Source organism: Microcebus murinus, chromosome 24 (assembly GCF_040939455.1).
Source record: "Microcebus murinus isolate Inina chromosome 24, M.murinus_Inina_mat1.0, whole genome shotgun sequence".
Lineage (NCBI taxonomy): Eukaryota > Metazoa > Chordata > Mammalia > Primates > Cheirogaleidae > Microcebus > Microcebus murinus.
In genome coordinates, this window is record NC_134127.1 from 16,108,101 (window position 1) to 16,126,795 (window position 18,695).

At 38.8% G+C, this 18,695-nt stretch overlaps 1 protein-coding gene across 4 annotated transcripts in view; it reads right to left on the reverse strand.

Annotated features, from left to right (window-relative positions):
* Window positions 1-18,695, reverse strand: part of MTUS1 (microtubule associated scaffold protein 1) — a 98,677-nt gene that overhangs the window by 48,231 nt on the left and 31,751 nt on the right. For 2 of the 4 annotated variants that reach the window (XM_075997107.1, XM_012785010.3), the window contains 3 exons: window positions 16,378-16,542; window positions 8,363-8,497; window positions 5,766-5,804 (listed from right to left, as the gene is read on the reverse strand). In XM_075997107.1, coding sequence (XP_075853222.1) covers window positions 5,766-5,804; window positions 8,363-8,497; window positions 16,378-16,542 — 339 coding nt within the window. Of the gene's footprint in view, window positions 1-5,765; window positions 5,805-8,362; window positions 8,498-14,004; window positions 14,211-16,377; window positions 16,543-18,695 lie in introns of those variants that run through there. The other 2 variants (XM_012785011.3, XM_075997108.1) reach the window with 2 other exon arrangements.

The window sequence follows — 18,695 nt, forward strand, 5'->3', positions numbered from 1 at the left end:
CCCATTTTCCTATTTTTTAAAACAAAGATGATAAAGCCAGTTAAAGAAGTTTAAATACTAGAATAGTTTTAGAAAGCCTACAAAATATGGTGAGTTTCCATTAATGACACTGACCAAAAACAATTGAAAGACTGTAGAGGGTCTATAATAAGGCTTAAACAACAAAAGATGACGACGATAGGTGTCTGGCAGGTCAGTATCTTGTAATATCAGAGTATATTCGAACAATAGAAGTCTACTGCAGTCTGTGTAGAAATGTTTGTCGTTTTTTTTTTTTCAAATCACTGATTTTAAAGAAAACAATGATGCTATGATTCTAGACCTGATAGCATGTGCTCTGTGGGGGTGTTTAGATGTTAGGAAGTGCATTCAAACTAGGACTGACCTATTTGTTGTAATGATCATAAAGAGTCAGGAAGATTAAAATTTAAACCAACTGGCTTGTTTCAGAGAGGCAAACATTTCTATCCAACCAAGCTCCCTTAGCGCAATACAGAATATTAATCTTAACTTTCATCTCCTGGTTTTCCCTAACACAAACATTAATGACAACATTTTTCACTTTATTCTTCATGATCTTTAATATAGTAAGTTCAATTCTCTATGCCAATTGTAGAACATGCAACTCAAGGCCCTATTTTTCCACGACATCCTCTATATCTAGGAAGATATAATTATCAAACAATTCACACAGAACAATTAGGAAAAAAATGGTTCAACCTCCACCCACCCATAAGATTATAAACTCTCCAAGAACAGTGACAATGCCTTTTATTTCTTTGGTCTACCAAAACAACAACAAAAACAACTTAACTTAAAAGCAGTAGTGCTTTTAATTCATGTACAGTGTTTGTTGTTAAAAAAACCCCATATTCACTGTAGAATTTTTAAAAATTTAAATTACCTGTATATCATACTACTTCACAACTACTTTTTAAACTTAATTTAAGCTTAATAAACTTAAACTTAAAAATGTCACACTTAATCGTTCTATGGGATTAAATAACCCTCTATGTTGTTATTTTAATGACCTCAAAAATGTCATTAAAATGTCCAATAAATATCATTTAAACATCCATAAGATATGCATGTTTCCAATTTTTCCCCACTTTAGACAATTCTGAAAAGCAATAAGTAAGTAAATCTTCAGAGAAAAGGAAACAATAGCATGAAAAGACAACCCTCGGAATGCGGGAAAACACTGGCAAATTATACATCTGATAAGGATTTTTCTAGAATCAATTCTGACAAATGGAGTTCCCAGGTAGAAGGCCTCTGCCACACGCCACTGGTGTTGTCATTTATGCTCAATCCGCACTACGGACAAGCACCTGCTTGTTACTCTCCAACTCCAGGTGAGACGATTGAAAATGAGGCAAGAACTGATAGTACCTTATATTAGTTAGTATTTGGTAATTTTTTTCATGTGTTTCTTAGCCCTCCATATCATGTTTCTTTTTTTGTTTTCTTTTTCTATCTTTCCACTTATTTTTCTTTTGTGTTTAGTTTTTTTTTTTTTTTAATTGTGTTAAGAACCCTCAACCCTCTCGATAAAATTTTACCTGAACACTACCATATTGTTAACTAGAGGTATAATGTTGGGTAACACATCTCTCCAACTTTTTCATCTTTCACAACTGGAACTTTATATCCCACTGAACAACAACTTCCCATTTCCTGACACCTACCCTCCATTCCCGGCAACCGCTACTCTACTCTCTCATTCTAAGATTTTCACTATTTGAGATACCTCGTGTAAGTGGAATCATTCCATGTCTGTCCTGTGACTAGCTTACTTCACTTAGCATAATGTCCTCCCGGTCTACCCATGTTGTTGCACACAGCAGGACCTCATTCTTTTTTAAGGCTGAATAATATTCCATGCTATGCAAACATCGGATTTTCTATACCCCTCATTATCTATTCATGGGCATTTAGGTTGTTCCCACTTCCCGGCTATAGTGAAGGTTGCAATGAACATCGGAGTGCAAATATCTCCCCAAGATCCTGATTTCAGTCCTTATGAGATGTACAATTTGCAAGTATTTTCTCACATTCTGCAGGTTGTGTTTTCTCTGCAGGAGATTTTAAGTTTGATATACTCCTACTTATCTATTTTTGATTTTGTTGCCTGTACTTTTGGTGTCATACCAAGAAATCATCACCAAGAACAACGTCATGAAGTGTTCCCCCACGTTTTCTCCTGGAAAGTTTACAGTTTCAGGTCTTATGTTTAAGTCTTTAATCCATCTTGAGTTGATTTGTGTGTGTGGTGTGAGTCAAGGGTCTGATTTCATTCCTTTGCTTTTGGATATCTGGTTCTCCCAGGACCGTCTGTGAAGAGGCTATCCTCTTCCTTATGGTGAATTCTTGGAACCCTTGTCAAAGGTTAAGCTGACTGTATGTGCACGGAATTATTTCCGGGCTATTATATTCCATTGGTCTATATGTCCATCTCTGTGCCAGTATCATACTGTTCATTTACTATAGCCTTGTAATATATTTTGAAATAATTGTGATGCTTCTAGTTTTGTGCTTTCCCAAGATTATTTTGGCTATTCAGGGTCTTTTGTGGTCCCATATAAATGTTAGGATTGTTTTTTGTATTTCTGTAAAAAATAACATTGGGCTTTTGGTAGGGATAGCATCGAATCCGTAGATTTCTGGGGTTTCATGTCCTTTTAACTTCTATCGTACAGTTGTCTTTATCTTGCCAATTTGAAGGAGCTCTATAAGAAGTTGTTGTCCTAGTTTGTTCTTTGCTTATTAATACCGTTTACAACGTTACTGACAAAGGGGAAGCTTACAGCTTTGTTGCCTTAATTATTGATCTCTTCTATTATGCCAGTGCTCCTGGAAAGACCTTCTCTCTAAGTCTGTATTCTTAGGGCTTTAATTATTTCAATTTTTGTGTTTAAAACTAATTTATCTGCAACACATTTGTATGCGGTACTTGAGAAAGAGATCTGGCTCCTGCTAAATAGGCGGCCATTGTCCCAACAAGATTTACTAAGTGATCCAATCGCCCCCACCACCACCATTTTGAAAATTTATCCCATGTCACAACAGCATCTGCTTTTTAAGTATGACAGGAAAAGCAACAATGAACGACGGCCTCCTCTCTCCTGTCACTGGAGGAAATGCGGGCGACATCACAACCCCCTCATCACAGCCATTTCCTGGCACTTGGAAAAGAGACAGAGAGAGCCACCCTATTTCTCCTGTGCCATCTTTACTAAATTGGTACAGAAAGAGCAGAGCATTTTACACTTTCCAAGGCAGACACCACAGCATCTGAGAGTGATGATCTTGCGAAAAACAATCTGGGAACTGCATAAACCCAACTCCAATGCCTCTGGTATCCCAAACAACTTTCATGTGCCGTAGAACCAAGGTAATAATAGCGCTGTGGCATGTGTGGCATCTTCCTTGTCAACAGTGAGCCAATTTTTATTTAGAGGCAATCTCGACTAGAATCTGGTAGCATTATAACCCTTAAATAAATTATAAGAGCTAGACCCCATGGTGATGGTTCTTGAGTTTTGGTGGTCCTTCCCTGCTTGCTTTCGGGATTTAAAATAACTCAACTTCCTGGATAAGAACTCCAAAAATATGCCACTAGCATTCTAAAAACAATATAAAGGATCATCACCACCATCATCATCATCATCATCATCATCATCCCTAGCAGCAGAAGTAGCTACTATTTGAGAACCTTTTACGCAACAATTCTATAGTGTCAAAATTATTCTCATACTGGGAATTATTCTTCAGGTATTCCTGTATTTCCAAATGAGAAATATGAGACTTGGAGAAACACTTAGAAAATAGCCCAAGGTCAGGACACAAATAGAAAATGGCAGGACTGAGATTTAAACCAACATCCTATGCCTTAAAAGTTCATTCTCTTTCTATTCTTCTTCCCTGTTTTATGAGATGGCAGAATATCTTTAAAACAACTGGTTAAAGGTTAAACTAAGAGAGTCAGCCTATCCTCTCAAGCTTTGAAGCCAGGCACCGACTGTACTTCTCTGGCTAGGAAAGTCTGAGATATTATCTCTTCCAAAAGAAGGCTGTTTCCTCTGCACTGAGGAATGGTTGTTTAGTGTAGCCACCTTCCTCAAAATTATCTTAGCTGGAGCTTCTGGATAACTCGCTGCTTCACTGTGGACTTTTATGTTATGACTCTGGCTTCCTTCCTTAAACCTCATGAACCAACTTTTGCCAGCTTCAAACTTTTCCTCTGCGGCTTCCTCGAGCTCTCTCAGTCTTCATAGAATTAAACAGACTTAGGGCCTTGCTCTGAATGGCTTTGGCTTAAGGGAATGCTGTGGCTGGTTTGATCTTCTATCCAGACCACTCAAACTTCCTCCCTATCAGCAGCAGCAAGGCTGTTTTGCTTTCTTATCATTCATGTGTTTACTAGAATAGGACTTTTCATTTCCTTCAAGAATTTGGCATTCCTAACTTGGCTGACTGGTGCAAGGGGCCTAGCTTTCAGTCTATACTGGCTTTCAACATGCCTTCCTCACTAGGCTTAATCATTCCTAGCTTTTGGTTTAAAGTGAGAGACATATGCAACTCATGCTTTCACTGGAACACTGAGAGGCCATTGCAGAATTATTAATTGGCCTAATGTCAATACAGCCGAGTCTCGGGGAACAGGAAGACTTGAGAGACGGGGCACAGGACAGTCAGAACACAAACAACATTTATTGATGAGGTTCACCGTCCATGGCACCCCAAAATAACATTAACAACAAAGATCGCTGATAATAGATCACCATAACCAATAATGATAACGATGAAGTATGAAACACTCTGACAATTACCAAATGTCACATGGACACACAAAGTGAGCACATGCTGCTGGAAAACGACACAATAGATATGCTTATCGCAGATTTTGCTTATTGCCACAGACCTTCGATTTGTAAAAAAAAAAAAAAAAAAATACATCTGCAAAGCACAATAAAACGAGATATGCCTGTACTTTCCCTTCTCCCGATTTGCTGTTCTAATTAGCAATGGATTTAGAAGCCACATAACTGTATTATCACTGCCCAGGAAGTAAGAGAATGCAGCCAGTGCCCTGGGGAACTGACCAGCTATATATGAAGTAATATATATTACTAGGTAATTATGTGTGTGGGTGTGTGTATATATATATATAATAAGTAATATATATCACTAGGAATTGTAGTGAATATATTAAATATTTGTGAAATCTTTTATTGCCTCTTGAAACGCAGTATTTTTGATCCTCAATTTGTGGTTCAGATACTTGAGGCTGCAGGCTGTCTTATGGAGAGATGTTATATCCCAAAAAAGCATAAAAAAGAACAAAAAATTACAAGGCACTGAACTGTTAAAAGGTGCTAAAACCACATCTTGAGACTGCTTAGCAATTAAAGACTGTCCAATTTAAAAATAGCATTTATCTTAGGAAAACTTTATTTTCCATTTCATTTAGACCACATTAGCAAAATCATTTTCTTTAAAAAAACAATTATCTGTCATTAATAAAATGTCCTTTTAAGCATCAGATGGCCGATCCTGCTCACCATATTTTAATGCTCCACTGGCTCGTCATAAACAGTTACATTTACACCTCAAACCTGAAATTCTATTCATAAGCATGCCAGTAAAAAAAAAAAAAAAAAAAAAAAAAAAAAAAATCACTGTAAACCAATTTAAATACTTTTAATAATATGAATTTTCAAGAAGATTATTTTTCTCCATCCATATTTAAAGTGGTCACTCACCCACATTAAGAGCTGTAAATAGAGTTTTTCTCGAAGGACCTAAGATATAAAAAAAAAAAAAAACATGTAAATATACATATATATTTGAAATATCACACAAAAACAAATCATTTTGTAAATAAGAGTTGTTTGATTTTCAAAATCAATTAGTTAATCTCTACATTTTAGGTTCCAGGCAGGAAATACCACTGATATATAATAAACTTTTATAACATTATGTTTTAAGTATTAAGATGATATTTCAAATAACATCAAAATGATAGTTTAAGATTGATACGAATTCAGTCACAAATTGAATATGATCAGTTTAAATAGGACATGCCACAGTATTTTTTTTTTTTTTTTTTTTTTTTGGTCAAGAATAGCTGAGGTTCAAATTTCAACAAGTCCTGAAGTCACATATTTTCTCAGTACAAGATGCTACTCCACTGCTGACAGAGCCAGTTTCCAGAGTTAAAGACAGCCACTAGCGTGTGCCTTCTGAAACTGCCAATTAATGTTCAGCTATGAAGAAAAATCCAAGCTTTTTCTCCAAACTGATGCAATATAAAATACAACCAGGAGTGGGAATAGGCACAGTGCTATAAGTCACTAGGAGAAAACTACAAGTCCCTCTACTTGGTGTCATTTCTAGGCATAATCATCTGTAGATTACTCATTAAAAGAGCTGCTATATCATTTTATCTGTGAAATTTTACACAGATGATAATCTCTTAAAATATGTGGCTGTTGTAAATGGAATGCACTGATTCCCACGCAAGTTAAAACCTTTGTGACACAAACAACTTAAAAATTCAATAGTGAGGCGTTTGAGAATACTGGAGTTCCCTGTTCTATCAAGTTATCAGTGGCATCTCTAAGTTCTCATTCTCTGAAAGTTACTTTAGTAGCAAAGTTCAACAGTGTTCATTTTCAGTTACTATTGTATGAATTATGGGACTTTTATCATTATCAGTGACAACCAGTTTTGCAGCCTGATATTAACCCAGCAAGATTTCAGTTGACGCCTCAAATTTGTTTAAGACCCTTGACAAATGAGATCCTGCTGGAACATTGGAGAATCCCACCCATAGTGTTTAAGCCTATTGTCTCTTCAATTCAATACAAAGAAAATAGCATTGATGTGCATTCACCAGGTAATTAGCCTCAAATTAGCACATACACACCCCACTCCCTCCCCCTTCCCTACACACACACACACACACACACACACACACAGATATTGAGGCAGCTGCAGAGCAAACAGATACTCTTGTACCACTGTGAGAGAGTAACACCTTTTTAAGAAAGTTACTTAGTAATATATACTAACAATTCAAAGAAGTTCACACAGTTTAACCCAGTAATTCCTCTTTCGGGGATATCCCAAGGAAGTATTTAGAATGTACAGCAATGAACAATGATGCTCAAAGATGTTCATCTGACTGTTATGTATGACGATAAAAGTCAGAAGTTGTCCACTATAAACTAAACTGGACAACCACAGAATTGGGCAACAGTGACTGTTATATAGCCATTAAAAATGAAGCAGCTCTTGTGACATAGTACTAAATTATTCAAAAGCAAGATACAGAAGAGTGTATGCTCCAAGCTTTGTTGAAACAAAAACAAAATCAAGTATGTATATATATATATGCAGAAGAAAAAAAAATTGAAAGGAAATGCAACAGCAAATAGTGGTTGATGGAATTAAGGAAGACTCTTGGTATGTTTCTGTGTTTCTCAAATTCTCTAACTATGAATCTCATTTTATAGGTCAAGTTTCTCAATCACAATTATTCTCCAGGTTAATCAATCTTTCAATTCACTAAGCACAAAACTTCTGACGTGTTTCAAGCTCACTGTGATAAACTGCATCAAAGCATTGCATGTTAAGTATATACTGCATATTTTTGTAAACCTCAAAGTTATTCTTGATAGCCATGGCCATTGCAAAATAAGTGATACAAAAAAGCAAGAGAGATAAAGAACATTAAAAAAAAAAATAGAGGAAAAAAAGAACAAGATCTTGGACCAAAGACATGAAGACACAAGTATAGTAATAAACGTGAAACGTCTACTCTGGGAGGTAAATTGATGCATTTCCACTCCTTTCCATCTCACTACTCTAGAACAGGGGTCCTCAAACTTTTTAAACAGGGGGCCAGTTCACTGTCCCTCAGACCATTGGAGAGTGCGCACTGAGGGCCCGGGACAAGTTGGCTGCTAAGCAGGACAGGCAGCGATGGCAAAAACACCTGGAGGTCCGGATAAATGTGCAAGGTGGCCCACATGTGGCCCTCAGGCCATAGTTTGAGGACGCCTGCTCTAGAGCACTATCTCAGAATAATTTAACTCTAGAAGTTTTGTTATTTTCACCTTCTACCTTTCTCCAACCTGCTGATTTATATGCGAACAAGTTTTAACTATGGAACCTACCCACTTTCAGAACAAATTCCTCATTGTAAAAAAATGTATTATATATCTCCTTACTCGATGTACTTTTTATAAATAATTATTAAATATACCATAAACTTAACTGTCAAAATTTAACTTCCTACAAGGCAAGGACTTTCAAATTCTTGCCCTCCCTCTTCCATCCACAATGAGGACCATACCTTTTGAAGGAGTCTTTAGCAAGTGCACATGAGCTCTGGGTACCAAAGGCTTCAAATAAAAGGATCCTGAGGAACCATTCTGAAATGCTGGCTTGGGAGGTTTCTCCTCATACTTGATGATAGCAGCATTACCAGCTGTAATAAAACAGAGGCGTGTAGTTTATAAATAAAAACAGTATCAATGTCCCACATTTATTCCATCCCCCTTGAATCAACAAGTGCTCACTAAGCATGTAGAACATGCCAGTCATTACTGAGTATTGGGAATACCAAGGTTCATGATAGGCAGTTTGTGCGTGTAGAGATGCAAAGTACACCCTAGAATGAGGATGACCACACATCCTCGTGTGCCTGGCACAGTCCAAGTTTATGCATCTTGTCCAGGTTCAGCTTTCATGCCAGATAAAAGTTGGGAAATAAATTATATGACCATTCATTCTAGGTAATAAATATGCCCAAGGTGCAGCTAGGAAGAGCATCCTTTGTCGTGAGGATAAGGCAGAGTGCAGGCAGCCAGCTGGTTAATGGTGCAAGAGCAATAATGTACAAACTCCTCGGTAGATGCAAGGACGAGATCTAGTTCAAATCCCCAGCTGCTGCCGCAAGGAGCTGGACACCTGGAACCAAAGTGCCTAGCCCCAAAGTGAAAGCATAAAAGGGAATCTCACTTAAATAATAAAAATCATCTTTTAATAGTATGTGTGAAAATTTGCCCTCCACCACCTTAGGCCGGATATTTTAACTGTTTGTTTCTAAATTATCTTCAACACCCAAGTCTAAGCATCCAATATTATTCTATTTTTAAATACTTAGAATCATAAATTTACTTATTACCAACTCTGAACCCTTTTCTCGCCTCACACTTTTAGCGAAGGGTAAGATGCCTACATTGTTTACAAACACGTTATAAACGTGGCCGGGCATGGTGGCTCACGCCTGTAATCCTAGCACTCTGGGAGGCCGAGGCGGGCGGATCGCTGAAGGTCAGGAGTTCAAAACCAGCCTGAGCAAGAGTGAGACCCCGTCTCTACTAAAAATAGAAATTAATTGGCCAACTAAAAATATATAGAAAAAATTAGCCAGGCACGGTGGCGCATGCCTGTAGTCCTGGCTACTCTGGAAGGCTGAGGCAGGAGGATCGCTTGAGCCCAGGAGTTTGAGGTTGCTGTGAGCTAGGCTGACGCCACAGCACTCTAACCCAGGCAACAGAGTGAGACACTATCTCAAAAAAAAAAAAAATATATATATATATATATACACACACACACACACACACACACGAAGATAGCTAGAAATTTTTCACTAGCTATACATGTCACATTCAAACCTTATGAAGGCATGCTATTATTCTCCCCTGATCCACATCCAGACCCTGTACAATGAGCCATCTGTTAATTCTCCTTGTGCCCAGATAACATTAATAATAATAGGTCAAATCAACACAGAAGCCTTCCCGCCTGCTGACAAGCTTCTGTCAATTTCCTACCCTTCCTTCTTCCTAATTCTCACCTTCCAGAACCAAGGGACGTGGTTTTTCCAAAGGAAGCTAGCGGGAATGACAATACCAAAGATATTACTGTAAAACTCAACATAACTTTTTAAAGAATGGATGGGAAATGACTTTATGGTCTTAAAATAACAGAACCCAAATTTCATAGGCGTATTCTTTAGATTTTCATATAAAATGACTATTCAGTTTCAACTAGCATTTCAGCTTTTGCTGAATCAAATCCAATAAAGGAAGCAAATATTATTACAAAGTCTTAGCCATGTATTATCGCAATCTTACTTTTCTTGAAGCAATTTATTATGTCCGACAGTAAATAAGTCACTTACTCATATATTGAAAAATTAGGTTGAGTTCAATTAACAAACTAACATAAAGTCATATGAATCTAAATTCACACTTTTCTTTAAACACACAGCTTTAGACACACAGCCCTCCAATTTACAAAGAATTCAGTGAAAAGAACAGGAGGTGCCATGCTGGAAACCAACTGTCTCACTGCCACTCTTCAGACTTATAATACAACACTAGATTCAGCACCAGACCCAACATCAACTTCCTAACACGCAATACGGACTCAAAGATCCACATTGCAAAGAAAATGTCCGTATTTGACTCAGGTACAAACACACAAGTATTTTTAAACATAAAAATCATTTCTGGCTGGGCGCGGTGGCTCGCGCCTGTAATCCTAGCAATCTGGGAGGCCCAGGCGGGTGGATTGCTTGAGGTCAGGAGTTCGAAACCAGCCTGAGCAAGAGTGAGACCCCGTCTCTACTATAAATAGAAAGAAATTAATTGCCCAACTAATATATAGAGAAAAAATTAGCCGGGCATGGTGGCGCATGCCTGTAGTCCCAGCTACTCGGGAGGCTGAGGCAGGAGGATCGTTTGAGCCCAGGAGTTTGAAGTTGCTATGAGCTAGGCTGATGCCACGGCACTCACTCTAGCCTGGGCAACAAAGACCCCATCTCAAAAAAAAAACAAAAACAAAAACAAATAAAAAAACACATTTCTATTTTTATACATATTCACGTGAGAAATATATATATACATGATATATATCCCTGCACTCTATGATCATCTATGATACATGTTTTCCATCTCATTAACACTAGGCACAAACTGTGCTAAGCTGAACATACTTTTATGACCAGCAAGTATCTGTCAATTCCTGAAACACACTACTCGAGGCCAGCCCAGGGCATTCTAGTAAACTCTGACTTGAAGGATGCACATCACCATGAGCCACGATCCCCTTAAAGTATTTCTCTCGCCCTCTGTCTCAGTTCCTATCATGGCAAATGGTTGGGCATCCTGATGATGACCAAATCCTCCCCCATCCAGAGTTATGGCCAAATGATGAAGTCTCCAGTGGCAACAGTTCCAACGTACTAAGATGAGTAATACTTTCCCATAATGGAATGGCATCTACAATATCCAAGTTCTGGTCTTATCTTGGCCCCTGGTGTCACCTCACCTATGTGTGGTGAGTGGATCTGAATGTCGGGTATGGAAATAGACAGTATGTATGTGTCACTAACTGACTGTGGTACCCAGTCCCATTGAGGCCAGCTACATCACTAGAATCATCCTAAACACAGTGCTGCATGACCACTCAGTGACATGACCACTGAGTGACAACTGGTCTGCAGAGTCAAGATGGACAATTCCACATGTGGTCACCTAGGTCTCAGCCAGCTTCAATAACTAATGTGGTTTAAAACTGTCCCTGTTATGTTGTCATCTCTGGACCTAGCTGTCCAGAGATTACAATTATGCCAGAATAGATTCTCTGGCATCCTTCTTTTCATTTCCCCATGGCCAAAATGTGGTTCAAGTGAAATAAAAGAGAGATGATTTGAGTCTAAAAGGAACAAGAAGAGATATTCTCAGCAAAGTCCAAGCAGCAGCAGAAACGATTTTCCTATTAGAAAAGGGCTACTCTCATTGTTCCACGCTTGTATTTGCAAACATGTCATACGTTCTAGCGTCTAGTTAAAATTATTTTTTTGTTTATTACATCATGTATATACACACAGAGCCAACATTCTGTTCGCTTCCTGAGTTTCTTTGTGAATCAGTTTAACACTCCTCACTGTGCCAGACTGTCCGCCCACCTGGCTTAAAACCAAAGAGCTACCGACGTCTGTCTAAGCTTTCAAATTTCAAAAGTAGAAGCGGTCAACTCTGTAATAATAAGAATGTCTCACATATACCTGCGAAACATTAAAAGAGAAAGAATGAGAACAAAACTAATAGTGGTCAGGATAGAGTATATTTTCTTATTAGATAGGCCATTCAGAAGTATGGAAGCACTAACACGTTTTGTAATGTAGAGCCAGCAGTATACACTGCCTGTCTCTCTTCTCCGCCTCACCCATCCCTCATCACCCAGCACTCATCACTAGTCAAATGAAAATCTTTCCCTCTGAACCTGGAAGCAGCCTGAGAAAGGGTTAACACTGTACTGCAGGTTATGCTTGTCAACTAACCAGTGTTGGCAGGTGAGACAATACTCATTTGCCATTCCTGCTCTGAGAAACCAAAAAATAACAGAGTAAGATTCATCCTTCTATCAGGTTAATTGCTTGAACAACTCAAAACACCCTCCCTTCCAAATGATTAGGCACCATCCTATTACAGTGAAGGAAAAAAAAAAAAAGTCAGAGCCAGTCGTTGCTGCAATGATTTTGAAGATCCATCTAGTCCTCCCCCCTCACCGATCAGATAACAAGACTGAGGCTAAGAGCAGAGAAACATTGACTTCACACAAGCTAGTAAGAAAACCAGGATGAGTCCTGAGTGGAGTGACCTTTTTAATGCATTGCACCTTCTCGGCCAGGGCTGGCCACAAAAGGTGGAGGAAAAGAATGCTCTGTTTCTTTCTTTAGTCTCCCTCTGTTCTCCTATTTCGCAGAGAGTGCAAACAGCTTTGGTTTGCATCTCTTACATTTCCCCTCGCCATCTGTCTCTCAAAAATAAACATGTTTTTGTGGCCAAAGTGGAAGGTGACCGAAGTCTTTTGACTTCATATTCCTGCTAACGTGGCAAAATCAAACACTCTCCTGAGACGACCTTCTGAATTGCATAATAATCCTCAAAGCTTCCATTCTATTGGGGAACTACAATGAATGTAACGTTTATGTTTATCCAATAACTCTAACGATTTTAAAAACTGGATGTCAGGTATCTGAGTCTACAAGAGCTTATCTTCTATACAACAGCACATTTGGTAAAGAAACTACCATGCAATGAATGTTTTACACTAGTATCCCAAAGGAAATCAGTATCGTAACTTCGAAATTTTTTATGCTTAAAAGCACACACACAAAGAATCTGCTAAAACTCCTAGCTAAGAAAAATTTATTGCCTTATATATCTTGATTCTGGCATTTTCAAACTTGGCAATGTTATTTCTATAGGATCCCAAAGTACAGAGAACCAGATGCTAATTTTATAACACACTATGCTGTCAGGAAGTTCTTAAATGATGCCACTAACAATGTCACAAAGAAACCAGCAGACAAAGCAAGAAAGCAAAATTCCTTAAAAGGGTTCAAAATGCTTAAGGCATTATGAATGAAAACACTGACTGATCAAAAGATTGAGTTATTTCCTAACATGGTATTTTGTTATCAGAAACAGAAAAAATTTCACCTCAAAATGGTTTTTTTCACATTCCAGGTAGTCTTTTAAAAAGTATATTTTTAATATTTTTGTTTATAATTGAGGAAAACAAAAGATGTGATCCTTCAATTTTAATTTGAGGAAAACATCTTTCTACACTCACACAACTAAAAGCTACACACACAAAAGCTACCAGTTATTAAATCAGAAATTAAACCATCAAATAGTCTTTGATAAAAGGATGATTTCATGTGCTAAGAACGTTGACAATGCTGCTGAATTTTAAATGTCTCAAAACATAAAATATACAATAAGATCAGCTCTATACAGAAGCAGTCACATGTTAAACACACATAAATATGCCCAAGAAATACACCTAACACAAATTACAAGTTACAAAAAAAAAAAAAAAAATAGCAATCAGTAGATCCTAAAGCAATTTATTGAGTAAGAATTTAAGCATGCTTTACAAAGAAAAGAATCAAACCAGAAATCGACGACCTACTTTTTTTCCCAGTAAACGTGGCTAACAAAGGAATTATACACAGGCTGTAGGATCCCACGACAAGCAGTGTCAATAAGGTAGCATCATAGTGGCTCTCTGAACCAGCCGGTGGGGTGAGTGTAGAATTGATAAAGATTTTCGAAGAAATATCAGTTTCTGTGCAACTGCGAAATCCTCCTGGTATAGTCATTTAAAAGGATCAGAGCCAGCTCAGGCAGGAAAAACTGCAGCCATGTTCACACTCATATCCCTCATGCTTGCTCATAGTGAATTAGAATGGAGGGGGGAGAAAAAAATCTGGAAGCTCCAAGGCACTACAGAAAACAGATTAAACCAGCTAGCAAATCAAACAAAGAAAGGGACTCATTGATTTGAATGCTTCATCTGCAACGGGGACATCTCGCCACTAGACGGGCTCTGTGGGTGTATGCTAAACCCTTTTGTTGAAAGACAAAAAGGAATGGACAAAAGCATTTTACAACCTCCTTAGGAGTGTCAGACACGGTCCTGAATCGCTGGCCAAGTCGACATGGCTGTCGAAGGAAAATGTGCATCTGTGGCACTTACAGAGTGTCTGCCTTGAGTGACACAAATGCCATCGCTATGGCAGTCCTTCCAGAGCACGTTGGGACTCTGTTTTGGCTGTTTGTTTTTCAAAATCGAGTTGCATAATGGAGGGCGCCAGGGTGGAATGATCTTAAAATAACGCAAGTGTGAATTTCTCTTTCAAATTCACAGAGAAATCTGTCGCATGCAAACCCCTCCTGCTTTCGTGCCACAACTTCAAAATCCAAACAATAAGCAGACAGCAACCCTGTTTAGTTTTTCAACAACTCCTGAAGTACCAGCATGCAGCCACTAACTGCCACAGGAGACCAGCGACCGCTGCTAAGGGACCCTTTGGAGACGCACTCACTAATTCAGTCATGAATTCAAAGCCTTATCCCCCTCCACGCACACATTCCCAATTCTGTCACATGCATGCTGTGTGACTTTGGAACCAGTGACAACATCTCTGAGCTTTAATCACTTCATATATAAAATCAAGAGAAGTTATTTAAGAGAAGAAAAAAAAATGCAATAAGGTTTGGTGACCCTATACTACTACTCCAGAGGGTCCAGTGACCATTATTCCACTTGGTCCCCATCCCCCCTCACCAAAAAGAAGAAATTGGTCTGTCCTTGAAGCAGAGAGATCAATTCTCTGCTACCCTCCACACCCTTGTATCTTGTTTGATCTGGTATCATCCATGTGAATATCTCCTTTCTCCTCACCCCCCCCCCTTTCTAGAGTAAGGACCATTTCCTTCCTGTCCTGGTCCCTCACTGCACTTAGCATGGTGTCTGTGCCCAGCAGGTGCTCCAAAATTACTTGAATTCATGGATTTGTGGATTATTTTGTGGGGAAATACAGGAAAGAAATGAGAATATAAGTACTAAGACCAAATACAGCTTTTGAATGAAATGGGTAGCTCAGTTAACTCATTTTATTATACCTACAAAACAGAATTCACATTAACTGAAACCTTTAAAAAAATATTCCACTGAGGCCGGGCACGGTGGCTCACACTGTAATCCTAGCACTCTGGGAGGCCAAGGTGGGTGGACTGCTCAAGGTCAGGAGTTCGAGACCAGCCTGAGCAAGAGCGAGGCCCCATCTCTACTATGAATAGAAAGAAATTGGCTAACTAAAAAAATATATATATAAAAAAATTAGCCAGGCATGGTGGCGCATGCCTATAGTCCCAGCTACTCGGGAGGCTGAGGCAGGAGGATTGCTTAAGCCCAGGAGTTTGAGGTTGCTGTGAGCTAAGCTGATGCCACGGCACTCTAGCCCGGGCAACAGAAGTGAGGGTCTGTCTCAAAAAAAAAAAAAAAATTCTACTGAGTTTAAAGTTTTTAGAAATCAGCTTGAAGTTATAATATATTAGTCATTTTTCGCTGAATCTAGCATCCAAAGTGCAACATTACAAACATATATCTGTAAGAGATAGTCTTTTATCAAGTAAATGAAACTGAAGTCATCTTTTTGTCTGATTCTAGTTGGGTAACGTATCTCCTAGGTTGCTATTCTTTCCTTAAACAAGCCCCAAAACACCATTACTTCAAACGGTGCACTTTAGAATCCTTCGTGCAAAAATACACCTTTGACACATGATTATTTTAGTGTTTCGCAGCACCCTCATCAAAAGATAATGTTTTTCAGAGAACTTGTTTTTCCTGTCCAATTTTCAGAGCAATTCCAAGGAAGCAGTATGCATATATTTTCCCAAATTCGCAGAAGAAAAATTCCACTCATTCTTTGTACAGCATTAGTTTTTCTTCTACCTGCTGTTTCAACAACCCCCAGAGCTTGACATAAAGCCGACTTACAAGTATTGCTGTAAGCGCTCAGGTCGCTGTGGGTGCTGCCAATTGAGGGGGTGCTTCCTGTCCTCCGCAGAGCAGGACTTTTCAAAGAGGCTTTGGATTTAGGAAGTGGTCTAGGTAAATTCACCCAGGACGGCTGTTGTGCAGTTTTCAAGGATGCAGGTTTTCCTTGGGGGTTAAAAAAAAAAAAAAAAAAGTTTCCATTGCTATTCATCTTGAAAGCTGGCACTTTCTTTAAGCTTGTGAACCCAAACTTTTGCACTAACACTGGTGTCAAAATGCAAAATTAATATTCAGAATCATTTAACTACAGATGAAAGACAAAAGCTTCACACAGACTTGTTTATTTTTGATAATTGAGAGGCAAAAGAGCAGAGACGAGGAGGCAATTAGGATATGAGACGTGTGGATGTAGCCCTGTAACCTAAAATGATTAACTCACAAATCTCTCAAGTGAGAAGAGAGATCAGGAAAATCATGTGAGGAAGAAGCTCGAAGCAAAGCTGCAATCAATCAACAAATTTATATGACTCCCCACACACTGTTGATCAAAAATAATTTAAAAAAATCAGTCTATATACAAAATTAGGCTACCATATAAAAAATAAATAGGTGAAAAATGTCAAAACCACCAAATCAGGAAGAAACATTCAATTCGATAAAAAAAAATTTTCATTTGAAAATTGCCTAATTCCACCACCAGGTGGTGCTATATTAATGTTCTTTTTTCATCTCATCTTTTCCTCTTTACTCCCCCACAGTTTATTTTGCCAAACTTAAATAGTCTTTAGATTTCTAATTCTTTCTTGCAGCAAAAATGTTTCCACTGATCAGTGAATTATACACGCTTCCCTCCTATCCTCTGACCCACACAATCCTCATGCTCACACCTGCCACCCTGGCAAACAGGGGGCATTTGCCAAGTTCCAATCCTTTGGCTCACAATTCCTCACATTCATTCTCTTGGAGAGGCTATTTTATTTACTTTAACCACACAGATGAATCCCACATTCTCACTTGTGGCTGCTTCTTCCTTCTGAATTCCAATGCCACTCAAGTTTTAAGTTCCTTCTTGAGTGTTTCGACTTGGACTGCTGCCCTTCTACCTACTGATGCTAAGTGTAGCTCCATGTCTTTTCTTTTTCCCAGCCTCAAAATACTGCAATCATCTTTTCTTACCATATCCTCATATAATCTAGCATCAGGTCCCTCAATGATGCTACTAGTGTCACATAATTAAAGAATATCAAGAATTGAGAAAAGCCTTTTGATGAAAATAATATTGTCACAAACGATGACGGACACAATAGTGAGTCGAGTGATGTTGCTGGAAAGCAATGCTCGTATGGGTTTGTCCCAGCGATTTCACTTATAAAAATTTCATCGTAATAGAGAAAAAGGGACTAGGCATGGTGGCTCACGCCAGTAATCCCAGTACTTTGGGAGGCTGAGGCTGGAAGATTGCTTGGGGGCAGGAGTTCGAGACCAGCCTCGGAGACCTCACTTTTACAAAAAGTTTTTAAAAATCAGCCACGTGTGGTGGTACATGCTCGTAGTCCCACCTACTCAGAGGCCTAAGGTGGGAGGATAATTTGGGCCCAGGAGTTCGAGGTTACGGTGAGCTATGATCGGGCCACTGCACTCTAGCTTGGGTGACAGCAAGACCCTGTCTTTCAAAAAACATATATATATATAAAAAAGAGTTAAAGCTCCTTAGGTCTGGCATTTGAAATCACCACACTAAGGCTCTCCGCCCCCTAGCTCCAGCCCTAGGCCTGTACTGCCTTTTGGTATCAATGTACACTCTGCCCCGAACATCCTAAGTTTTCCCACACCAAGGCATACCATGTGCTATTCAACTTCACTGGGCACGTTATTTCTTTACAAAGAGTTCTTCTTCCTCTCAATCCAAGTCCTACTAATCCTTATTTACGCCCCTGTATCTTGCCTGAACAACTGTATTAGCCTCCAGAAGTCCTGTCCTTCCAGCCCTTCCAACTGCATCACGTCGGTTTCCTGAACATGAAAATTAAGGTCGGAACCACATCTAAAATTTGGTATTCCCCATCATCTACAGGATGGTGATCTTATTTTCAAGCCTCTTAATTTTTTTTTTTTTTTTTTTGAGACAGAGTCTCACTCTGTTGCCCAGACTAGAGTGCCATGGCTAGCACACAGCAACCTCAAACTTGTGGACTCAAGCAATCCTCCTGCCTCAGTCTCCCGAGTAACTGGGACTACAGGCATCCCCCATCATGCTGGGCTAATTTTTTATGTGTGTGTGTGTATTTTTATTTATTTTTTTCTTTTCTTCTTTTTTT